The sequence below is a fragment of the Neomonachus schauinslandi genome, chromosome 3 (assembly GCF_002201575.2).
Source record: "Neomonachus schauinslandi chromosome 3, ASM220157v2, whole genome shotgun sequence".
Classification (NCBI taxonomy): domain Eukaryota; kingdom Metazoa; phylum Chordata; class Mammalia; order Carnivora; family Phocidae; genus Neomonachus; species Neomonachus schauinslandi.
The window spans coordinates 60,478,023-60,490,392 of NC_058405.1; the positions used below are offsets into that span (position 1 = coordinate 60,478,023).

Sequence of the window (12,370 nt, forward strand, 5' to 3'; positions counted from 1 at the left end):
CCTAAAAATACCCAAAAGGGTGCTTGAACTCTGCCTGTTCCTTCTTTTTTCTTCTGCCTCTTAACATGGGCTTGTCTTCATGCACCTACCACTTAAATGTTTGCTCTTTGCACTGTTCTTCTCCCACTGCATCCTTCCCCAGGTGATGTCCTCAGTCTCATGGCTGAATTGCCACCTATATGTTGCCTTCTCCAAGTCGGGATTCCCAGCCAACACCTCGACTCCAAATTTCACCCAGCCATGTAATGGCACCTCTACCTCAGATGCTCCACAGTTCCTTTGAGTTCAGCACTTCAAGCCTGAATTCATCATCTGCCTCTGTGAACTAGAAGCCCTCTTACCTGTCCTATCTCCGGTGGTGAGATTCAGGTCCCTGTCACCCAGCATGGAGGTCTGGGAGACATTCAAGGCTCTTCCCTCTTTCTCATTCTCCATTTCTAGCAATTACCAAGCTCAGCTGATTTTACTTTCTCCTGAACTCCCACCACCAGTGCTCTGGTTCAAACCCAACGCCTCACGGGCCTTCTCTTCCCCGTTTCCTGATGCTTGAATCTGCCCTTGCATGGTCTTGAGAGTCAGCGTCAAATAGGACCCTGATCCCACCATTGTCTCCAGTCTCACATTCCCCAGGGGCTCTTCTTCACCTACAGCGAGCACCCTTGCTCTTCGACGGGGAACACCCGGCTCCCACTACTTTCTGCTTCATGTCTTCCACTCCAGCAAGCTAAATTGTTTGTAGTTCTCTGTTCCTACTCTCTGTCTGTGCTTGTACTGCTGGTTTTTCACTCCCCAAACCTCAGCTTTGGCTAAATCCTACTCTGAACTCCTTGTTGAAGATTCAGCTCAGGAATCTCCTCCCCCACAAAGGATTTCTTTACTGGGTTTGGTCACCCTCGCCTAGGCTCCCAAGACACTTTTCCTTCCTAGCCTACTTGGGACTTGGGACCTGGGACACGTTATTAACCTTTTGTGCCTGACTTTTTTTCTCATCTGTACATAAGAATAATAATAGTACATTTTCATAGAGCTGTTGCAAGAGTAAATGAACTTACATACGTAAAAGAACTTCGAATTCGGCTGGCCTCCGGTAAGTTCTAAAATAATACTTATTTTATGCTTATCTTTATCATTGTACTTATCATGCTTTCAAAATAATTCTTTGTCAAATATTTCTTTCTTTTTCTACTGGACCAAGGGTCAGCACACTTTTTTTTTTTGTAAAAGACCAGATAGTAAATAATTTCAGCTTTGCAGGCCAGACAGCCTCCACCACAGCTACTCAACTCTGGGGTTGTCACATGAAAGCAGCCATAGATAATGAGGAAATTAAAAAGCATGGCTGTGTTCCAATAAAACTTTATTTACAAAACAAGCAGCAGGCTGGATTTGGCCTATGACTGTACTTTGCCAGTCCCTGCTTTAGACCATAAGCTCCTTGGGAGCAAAGCTGTCTTATAGTAGAGGTTCAATAGTATTTACTGTCCGACACAAGGTCTTCTGTAAGCCTGGGTGGCATGGAAGAAGAACCATAGGTCTCCTTCACAACCCCCATCCCATGGCGGCTAGGCACTCTGTGCATTCTGGAAGTAGGGGAAGTCAAAGGAAGGCATGAATACATGGTTGGCTACCTGTAGGCCGTGGGACTGAGATGCACTTTGTCGGGAAGCCCGTGACTTTCCATCCTAGAAGCTGTGTTCACAGTGTCACCAAACAAGCAGTACCAGGGCATCTTGGCTCCCACCACACCTGCTAGGACTGGTCCCGTATGGATGCCGACTCTGATCTGCACAGAGAGAACCTCACCGAAATGGGACCATCGAATACTCTTGCTTTTCTTTTTAAATCGAGGTATCATTTACATAAAATAAGAAGACAGATCTTAAGTGGTTAGCTCCATGAGTTTTGACAAGAGCATATAGCCCTGTAGCTGCCATCCAAAACAAAACACAGCCTACTTTCATGACCTCGCAGAATTATCTTGTGCCCCTGTCCAGTGAAGTTCCATCCCTCTCTGCAGGGGTAACCACTTTCTTCTTTCTTTTACCGAAGATGAATGTGCCTGTTCCTATAGGAAAAGGAGCCTGTCAAATACCGAGTAACACTGCCTCGTGCATAGTAGGACCTCAGTACCTGTAGACTGAAGGCTATGTGAATGAAATAATAGAAGATCTCCAAGAGTACTATCTTATCTCAATTCCCTTGAGAGAGAAATGTTTCAGGTCCTTTTCCCTACTTCCTTAAATAAACCCACAGGGTATGTTGTTTCTGGTGGATAGTTAATGATGCTCCTAACCATGTCCCTATTCATATCTTAAACTTGATAACATCTTTTCCTGTTTTCTTCTTGGTAAATCCACCCTGAGAATGTCCCGGAATTCATTGTTTAATTTCGTTCTTATTGGTGTAGCATTACCGTCATCTCTGCAGCCACGCCTCTTACACACACACACACACCCCTATACACACACTCTACTTACACAACAGTATATTTTCAATTATTTTTTTCTCAGTGGCTTATATTACAGCCCTTTAACCGAAACACATATCTCTTATCTGACCTTCTCTCATTCCCTCCTTCTCTCCCATCTTGATTTTTCACTGGGGCTTTTTGTCAACAGTTGTATCTGTGTGTTTTTGATGGGCTGAGTATTGTGGATGTGTTCTTCCTGGAACTGCCTAAAAGCAGCTTTTGCTCAGAAGGCCACCGTGGGCACGATAAGCAGAACCTGCAGCATTTCTCAGTGTCAGACTCATCATGAGGGGGAGTGGACTGCATCTTCAGAATCTCCTATGTAGGGGTTGTAGTTTAGAAAACTCGTATTCCATCTTAAAGTTGTCTTTATTTATTTTGAATTGGCTGGGTAGTTTATCTTGAAGAGCTGCCTGCCAGAAACAGAGAAGGGATTACATTTTAAGCCACAGAAACACTGCTCTAAGACATCTCAGGGCAGCTAGGATCTGCTGAGCAGACAGAAGAGGACACCTACTTTTCATCTCCAAAATTATCCATCTTTTGTAGTGTGAACGAACTTCCATGCTTGGAAGAGTAGGTTCCTGTGAGAGAGGTGAGCAGATGTCTCACTCAGGGCCACGTGGTGGGAGGAAAGCTCTTCTAAGTATCTCATAGCACCCTGGTGTCTAACCTACTGCTGAGGGCAGTTTCCCCCCTAAGCCTGACTCCTGAACCTTTGAGAAGGCATGTCGAATACACAGTTTCCCTTGGGGTGGGAAGGGGTTGGCTATCAGTAAACCTGAACCACTTGTTGGATTGAAAGCTCAAATTAAAAAGCCGGAATTATAAAAAAGGCCAGCTATCAAAATGGGTTGAGCCCTGCAGAGTAAATGGAGAGACGTGCTCAGCACTATGGGCAAAGAGGCTTGCAGTGAATCCCATGAAAATCCCAAGCTCCAAAGCCTCCTCTGAAATTTAAGAAAAGTTGGGATGATGATATCCTTACTGTTATCTTGATTACTTAGAACATGTGCAAGAGAAGACAAGAGTTGGGAGAAACCACCCATTTTAATCACTGTAACATACCCAGTAACCATCTGAACAGACTAATAAGCAGAATTCTACTTTTGCGTGCGTGAGATGGTTGGTATTCAGCAAAGTACTCAGTTTCTCTCTACCTGGATGGGTTCTCCAGTAATAGGATTCATGACTTCTTTTGCAGAAATTCTCATCCCCAAGGCAAAGTTAGCCACTCTTTGAGCATGGCTTCCAATAGGCACCGGGAGGCCCCCCCCATCACCATGTAAGCATCTCCTATTGTTTCCACCTGTAAGGGGGAAAGGGACATTCAGAGGGTCTCCTGAATGCATTAAACATATGACTAAATACTTTTGTCATTTTCTGTGTATTGACAGAAGGACCATATTAAAGCTGGTGGTTATTTGCCAGGAGGATGAGGAGCATGAGGGAAGGGGGAAGAAGAAAAATGATTCCACAAACAACCATGAGAGAGCGCAAAGGCCTTTCTGCTTCTGGCAGAAACAAGTTCCAGAGAAGACAAAGCCCCTGGGTTAGTGTATGATGCTATGTATTAGACATACATTATTTAGATTAGACTTCTTGCTGAATTCAAGGGGTAGAATTATTCCCCGGGAAAACAGGGTGCCCTTCAAAGGCATTTTAGCACTGAGTATTATAAAAGGATTTCTAAAAAAACTAAAATTCCTAAAATAGCTCCAATTCCCTTTTAGCTCTCCCCGCTCACCCCACTCCCATCCACACCAAACCGCAGACCAACGAAGATCAGGAAGGCTGAGCACGGAGCTCTTGCCTGAGCGCACCGTGGCACACATCCCACTGTTCGCAAACACTTACTTTGTAGACCTCGTGGACGCTGGTTAATCTGTCAAACTTGGAGCACGTTGAATTCAGCATCTTCACTATTTGGATAAGTTGGCAGGCAGCACAGATGTTAGTAAATGTCACCACATCACTGCAAAGAATCGTGTAGGTTTTAAATTCTCCTGCAACATAAACCAGGTGTCAGTGATAGCCAAGGATATGGAATAATAATCCTATGAATTCTAGATTCAGGTGCCCCTTGGGAACCAAATCTGACTATGCCTTGGGGTGAAGGAGCCGGATGCCATTCAGCCAGCAGACCTTCCCTGAGGGCCTGCTATGAGCCAGTCATCATGCGGGGAGAATCACCTAACATGAAGCGGACAGGACCTCAGCCCTTGAGCTCCCAGTCCAGTGGAGGAGACGTAAGCATAATTGAACACCCGGTAAGGTGTGATGAGAGGCATGGCAGACAGAAACGGGCTGGGTGGGCACTGGCTGACAGAGAAGCCACTGGCAGGTAGGCTGAGGCAGAGACCCAGGGGCAGGGCTGATAGAGACTGGTCACCGTGACGTAGTGAGTTCCGCTATCCGAGTATGGTGAGAAAGCCACCATATCCTCAGCACATCCTCCTAATGCATCAGGCTGCTTCTGGTCCTGAGAATTTCCATATAGCAGCTAGATGATCTGTTTAAGTCAGACCCCCAACTCCTCTGCCTCACATCCATCGACTTCCATCACACTGAGACTAAAACAGAAAACGCTTACTGTGGCCAATAAGGGGCCCCCTCTGTCGCCGCCACCTCTCTGACCTCACATCTCCACGCTCTCTCTGACTTACTCCACTCCAGCCACACTGACCTCCTTGGGTTTCTCAAGTGCCTCCTGCGTAGGACCTTTGCACCTGCTGCTTCCTCTGCCTGACCCCTCATTTCTCAAATATCCAAGGAGCTCTGTCTCACATCTCACATGTAACCACCTCAGTGAGGACTTCCTTTACCACTCTATCTAAAATAACAGTCCCTCGACTCTATCCTTTTAGCCTCATTGCTGTCCCCAAGCCCATATGCCTTACATGGACTATTTTATATGGGATTGTTTATTTGCTTATTGCCTGTCTTCCCCACTGGACTATAAGCTCCATGAGATGAGAGACTTTTTTGGTCTCTGCTATATCCCCAGCGCCTAGAGCACGGCCTGGCACATAGTAGATGCTCAGTAAATATTTGTGGATGACTGAATGTATGACTCCTTGAACAGAGCTGGGTACTTTCTGTGTTATTTACACCTCTGGTAATAATCTCCCGTTCATGTAACTTTCTCTTCCCTTTGGCTTCTGGCCTACCGTTCTCTCTTCATATTCTCCCTACCTTTCTGATCTTGTTTTATATATTCCACCGGCTTTTCTTCCTTCTTAAATAATAGGTGTTCCCTAAGCTTCAATATCTAACCCTTCTTCCCTTCTTTACCTCATGCCCCCAGATGACCTTAATTATAATTCATACCATCTGTGATTAACCACCTTCTTATTCTGCCTCACCTTCGCTCCTATCATACCATTCTCCTGCAATGCCTCTCCCTTCTTCTTGTTTTTTTTGTTTGTTTGTTTTTTTGCTGAAATACAGTCTCAAGGTTTAACTCAAGTGCCATACACTTTATGTAAAGCCTCATAGCCCCTGACCCTGTATCTTTCTCTCTGACTTCTACTTATTAACTTCCCTAGCATCTGTGTTTCCACACCTTTGTTACGGACAAAGTATGAATTCTGGAGTTAGAGGGACTTCTGATTGATTTTCAATTCGTTTACTCATAAACTGGGGTGAATGTAAATTCACTCAGCTGTTTGGGATACTAACACCTCCCTCATAGAAATGTTCAGAAAATTAAATGAAATGGCCTATATGAAAATGTCTAATCCAGATCCTGGCACAATCATGGCTCCTTAATGCACACGAGTTTCCCTTCCTTTGGCTACCCCGTCCCCCATGAATATATCCTGTATATATCTGTCAAACCCACAAGACTATGAACTCCTTTGGGTCCTCAAGACCTGACAGCACCCTGGCATTGACTGGCTTTGCCACGTGTGTCTGGGGGTGAACACACACCCGTGACAAATGGAAAGTGAGTTCAGAGTAAACACAGCATCCTTCCTCCCAGAATGGTCCTTAGAGGCACCCCATGATTTAGGTCAAGTGCGGGCATGTTATTTCCGGTTCGAGGAAAGAACTCTATTTGTGGTCCCCGACAGAGGCCAGTCTCAGGCCACTCTTCCAGGTCTTAGAGAACGTGACATAGGTGGGTGTAGCTGACAGGCGTTTTTATTTAATCCATATTTCGCAATTGTATTCTTTCTATTTTTATTAATATTGGGAGAAGAAAACTGAGGACACGCAGCTTACGTAACCAGCCCAAGGTCATGTCGCTGACAAGTGACGGAGCCAGAATTCAAAGCTAGATCTGTCCTGTTTCAGAGCCTGTGCCCTAACCGCTGAGGAGCACTGCCTCTTCTTGCTCAGAGGTCCCCACGAAGAGAAGGGAATGCTCTACCTGGGGCAACCTTTTTGCCCCCCTTCAGCTCGTTGGCCACATGTTGGGGCAGCATGGCATAAAGCAGGGTCTCTGTGTTCTTCTTTTCTATGGCCAAGTGCTTGGAGAGGACCTGCAGCTCCTCCTTCTTCCTCTCCAGCTGGTTGGACAGCTCAATCTCAGCCAGTCGCTGCTGGTTCAGGAGGATGAGTTCCCTGGTGGTGTCATGGGCGGCGACGTCAGGGAGGTGCATTTTGCGCTCCTCCAGCTCCTGCACACTGCAGGGCTTCAGGAAGCACAGGTACATCAGGCAGCGCACAGACTCCATCCAGATCATCTGGCCTTCCCATCACAGAGAGAAATGCGACAACATAGCACGTCACCAACAGGTGAGTGACGTCACCAGATCGTCCCCCACACCATATGCCCTTGAATCCCCTGCACAGTCTCACTCCTTCCCTTTCAGCCACATTTCTTGAGAGCTCAATCTAGACTTCCTGTCTCCATTTACTCATCTTCCCTGTCTCACAGTGCCTTTTTTTTACTTGGAGGTGGCCCCGTCCCTACTTCCAAGACACCTACTCCAACACGAGTCTGTCTCTCCCCCTTCCTGAGCCCTCCTGCTGTTGGGTGGTGTAATGCAGAAACCACCTCCCTGAAACCGCGCTTCCAGAGACTTCCCTGACTCTGCTTTCTCTCTGAGATTCCCTCGACTTCTTTCCATTTTTCCTTTAGGGTTTTTTTTTGCTCATTCTTTCAGTGCTGGTGTTCCCCAGGGTTCTGTCTAGGTGTTCTCTCTTAGTATCCCACAGCAGCAGCCTACATCATGCTGACAATGAATCTGAATTTCCAGAGAAACCCTGCTTCCTGGACTCAAGGTGCATAGTTCCTTAAAAATAGATATGTTTATTATTTTATTACAAAAGCAGTACGCATGCATGGAAGAGAACAAAAAAAGTTGAAGAAAATAATAAAAGTCACCCATAATCACACCACTCAGGTGATTACTAAAAACTGGGGTTATCTGCCATCTTCTTTTTGTAATCTGAATTTTTCATTTAAAATTTTCCATTTAAATAGCATAAATATGGATATGATCATACCTTTTTGCTGCCTACATTGATTATACCCTATTTTATTTAAGCAACTAGCTAGCATTGCTTATATTATGTCCCTTTGATCAGTCTATAAACAACATGGCAATGGCCAAGTTTAAGGTAAGTCACTGTGTATGATCATGGCTATTTTGTTAAGGATATAATCTTAGGGAATTACTGAGACAAAGAATGTGCTCATTTTTAACATTTTGGATGCATATTGCTAAAATGCCCTCTAAAATGATTGCAGCAATTTATACTCCCATCAACAGTGATGTTTTAATTACTCATCGATATTTACACATAGTTGTCTGCAACTAATCTCACCTTCAGTCCCCTCTGCTGATCTGTTTATTTCCTCGCACGTGTACCTAGCCCAGGTTTTGAGCGGGGTACACTCTTCTAGGCACTGAGGAGACAGCAGTAACTCAAACCGGTCAAGTCCCTGCCCGCAAGGAGTTCACAGCTTGTATTTTTCTCAGCTAATTACACCCTTATCACCCAGTTACCCAAGCAAGAAACCTAATCATTAGCCTCAGTATTCTTTCTCTTTTGCAACCCCGACATTCAATCCATTCAGTCGCCAACTTCTGCCTTAATTCTCTCCTGAATCTGTTCCTCAGTGACCACCCAGCACCACCACTTGGGTGCACTCGGGGCTTTAAAGCTTTTCACCAACTCTCCAGTGGCAGCCTCCCGCTTTCTATCCAGTTTTTTTGAGAAAACTGGAAAACTCTGCCTGGTCCCTTTCTGAGCAATGGCCCAAATGGCAGAGAGCGATGGGGAAGGGCTGAGCTCCTTACCTCGGAGTTTGAGTGCAGGCTGACTTTTCCATGCCTCGGGCATCCTTTCTCTTCATGCCTTCAGGACAAATTGGCTGTTGATAAACTTGCAGATGCTGAAAATGTTGAAGGTAACTTGGGGATGAATGATGGAGAAATACTCATCTAATTGAATCTTCTGGGTTTGGAGTCCCAGGACATACTTCTGAATATTCACTCCAGCTTGCTTGACCCTCAGCTATCCACAGAGGACAGATGTAAGACAGGGAAACAGAGAGCAACCTGCACCATACCCTTTCCCTTGGAAATACCATTCTGCATGCTCTGTGACTCACTAAGGGGGAGAAAGGATCGGTGATGGAAAAGACACCATAGAAATAATAAATATTATTTTAAACATCAAATCGGCAGCTAATCTCTGAAAGAGAAAAGGATAGCATGGGGTGCTCAAAAGCATATCTCTGACTAACAAGAAACAGAGTTTAAAAGTCTCAATTGGGCTAACGGTTCTTCCCTAACTCTGTGGGATTTCTCTGTCTCTGTCTCTTTCTGTCTCTCTCTCTCTTTGACTCTCTGCCACTTCCCTCCCTTTAGAATTCATTAATAAAGAAACTAGCAAATTCTGTAGCTTAGATCTGACACCCAGGCCTGGGTGAAGGAGTCCATCACAGACATGAGGAGACATCTTTCCCTGCTATCTCCAGGGAACACTCGGAAGGAAGAAGCAAAATGAGTATCCTGTACATAAAATGTCCAGTGTCTACACAAGCTGCCCCAGAAAACAACGTCACTAACCATGGGCTGTCTGTTAGGTTACAGAAATCAACTTAACATTATAGAATAACTACCATTAAATTTCTGTTCTGTTATTCTACACCCAAAGCTTAAAAAGAAAAAGGAGTTTTAAAATACATCAGAATTTAAAACATTAATGGTAGCGATAATAATATCCTCATGACACTAGGGAAACACCAGAGCACACTGCTTTATAATTCCCTAGTTGTTTCTTATAGGAGTGTTTGATTTCCTCAGTTAGATCAATTCTTTGCAAGCAGAGCTGACCCTCAAATGAGTAAATATCATAGAACCCTTATCCAGCAGTCAACTGGCAGGTGATGATTCAAACATGTCTCTGCATTCAAATAAATATCAGAGAAAATCGCAATTACCTGAAGCCATTTTAACTGATATTTTGCCTAATTGCCCTTTAAGTGAGCTCATAATCAATTCAATTGACATAATTTTATCCAAGGAAATTGATAACAACCAAATGTTTTCCATTAATGGTCATCCTCACAACTCCCACAAAACAGTGGCATGAGTTGGCACAGACCTCTCCCCTGCTTTAAAGATGCAGAAAGAGAAGCTTGGTGGGATTGAGACGTCCACAGTGGCCACAAGGATGGCAAGGAGTCACATCTAAAATTTCACCCTGTCATTGTTGACTGTGTTCTTTCGTCTTTTGGTGGCATGAACTTTGGTGTCACTTCCTTTTTCTCTAATGACAAACCTTCCCCGTGCACTCACTAGTCTAGACCCCTTGGTGCTGCTCCTGACCCCTACGTATGGAGAAGAGCCTGCATTCTGGTTTCTGGAGGATGCCAAAATGAAAAGTCAATGGTGATGCCAGGCTAAATCTAGTCTCCCAAACCCTAGGGACTTCTCAGGGACTTGAAAGTCCCCACCAGCCATGAAAGACTGTATGACATATTCCCTTCCCAGCTTAACCCTAATCCAAGCTACAGAGGGAAAGGGCCTCTTACTGATTCATCAAACACAATGTGGAAAGGAAAAGCATTGTAGAACGTCTTCTGTTCAATCGAGAGCCACTCGGGATAAACTGACACAAAGGTGTTCACAAGATGCCCTGCTTGTAGGAAAAGAGAGTCCTGTTCACAAGCAGCTCACACCACCAACCTGGCACAGAACAGAGCTCAGGATAGTGTCTTAAATGTCTCATGGGCAAAGAGCAGTCCCCACTCTCCATCACAGGGTCCCTCAGCGTCTCCAGATGGCCACAGCAATTCTTCCAAATTAAAACAAACAGAAAACTTGCTCCTGGGTTGAGAAGCACCCCCCAACACACACCCCCTGCCAAGTTTCTGCCCGCTGCTGAAGAGTTTCTGGGCCAATTGAGTATGTCTCGCCATGAAAACAGAGCCGGCGTTGAAACGGTGACAGCCAGACAATGAGCTAGCAAAGCAGAGCGTGTGTGCCCGGCCCAGCGTCAGGGACATTTGCCATGGAGCTTTTTAGACTGACAGTTTTGGGTGGCACATGAAAATTTAACCAACAGCCCTATTTGGCAGGGGGTAGAGATTCGAAATGGAGCCTTTTTGATATGAAAATCTACCAGACAAAGGATGTCAATTGTGTGTTTGACTCGCTTGCCATGGCTTGAGGGACTCAAAATGCAGCCTTTTGAGCCCTGCAGACCTCCTCCCAGATGCATGTCACCATGACCCATGGGGCATGATGGGGAGGGCTCTAGCTCCGGGCTCCCAGTGGGGCGGGGCTCTCCTTCTGGCTCAGTCATTAGTGCTGATCATGAGACAGGCTCGGTGTCAACAAGGGCACCTTGAGAGCCTGATGCCTTCATTTTTCACGCAGAAGATGGAGGACCTTGTTCAGGGCCATACAGCTCCTCAGGGACAGAGCCAGAAATCCGCTTTCTTGGCTCCTGATCCAGTGTCCTTTGCACTACTGGACACCATGGTTATTAACTGCAGACTTCTAGGCCAGAAATGCATCCCAATCCAGAAGGCCCGAGAAGCTATAGAAAATTCATTGTTCTTGAGAATATGTCGGTGCTCATCCTCCTTCCTTTCAACACAGTCACCAACTGGAACTGAGGCCCATCCTCTCTCCAGTGGCTTTCCCCGATTACTGGGGACACTGTGTCTCTGTGTCTCTGTGTCACCCACACAAATAAAAGGGGTGAAGGAAGGCAAGTTAGAGTCTGATGTTTTAAAGTTAAAAATCATGCCTGCCAAAGCCAAGCTCTGCAGAGATCAGTGACATCATAATCATAGAAGACTTTGCCCCCATTTGTGTGCACCAAGCAACTATTCTGCTCTGAGAGCCAAGGTCGGGAGAACAGCCCACTCACCTTTTCCAAACATGACTATATTTCTCACAATTTCCCAGTGTGATTTCTTCACAGGACAAACAGAGACACTCAAATATTTCTCTTTCATCCTAAGGAAAGCCGCCTCTGGGGCCTGCAGATGGCAGGGAGAGAAGCACGTGTGTCTGGTCATGTGACCGGAGAGGCACAAGCCCCATTTGCTGTAATTGGGACCAGAGGAATAGCAAGGCCTTGCAAGGTCAATTTTAGCAAGACTTCGTTATTCCCCGAGATTTTTATCTAGTTAATCCTCATGTCGTTTCTCTGCCAAAGGCCACAAGGACTTTTTACAAATCTCAAGATAGGACTGGCAGAAAATTTACACTTGAACATCTCTTCTTGTGGTTGAAGATTCCGTAGTGAACGGACTCTGAGGGGGGCTTTGAATGCTCTAAGATATAAACACTGTGTGTTCCAGGAATCACAGAATTATCTGGATATTTATATAAGCTGTGTGGACACACAGAGCTGTGTACCTAATATATGTAGAACCTAAGAAGATAATGTTCACTGCACAAGTTGCAATTGAGGCAGCCAATC

The 12,370-nt window shown here is 45.3% G+C and overlaps 1 protein-coding gene across 1 annotated transcript in view; it reads right to left on the minus strand.

Moving 5' to 3' along the window:
- LOC110579802 (guanylate cyclase soluble subunit beta-2-like) overlaps positions 1–12,370 on the minus strand; it is a 58,667-nt gene that overhangs the window by 14,399 nt on the left and 31,898 nt on the right. The window contains 8 exon segments of the mRNA XM_021689457.1: positions 1,629–1,783; positions 3,631–3,744; positions 3,747–3,779; positions 4,328–4,476; positions 6,846–7,166; positions 8,725–8,941; positions 10,467–10,570; positions 11,813–11,917. Of these exon segments, the coding sequence (XP_021545132.1) occupies positions 1,629–1,783; positions 3,631–3,744; positions 3,747–3,779; positions 4,328–4,476; positions 6,846–7,166; positions 8,725–8,941; positions 10,467–10,570; positions 11,813–11,917 (1,198 nt within the window).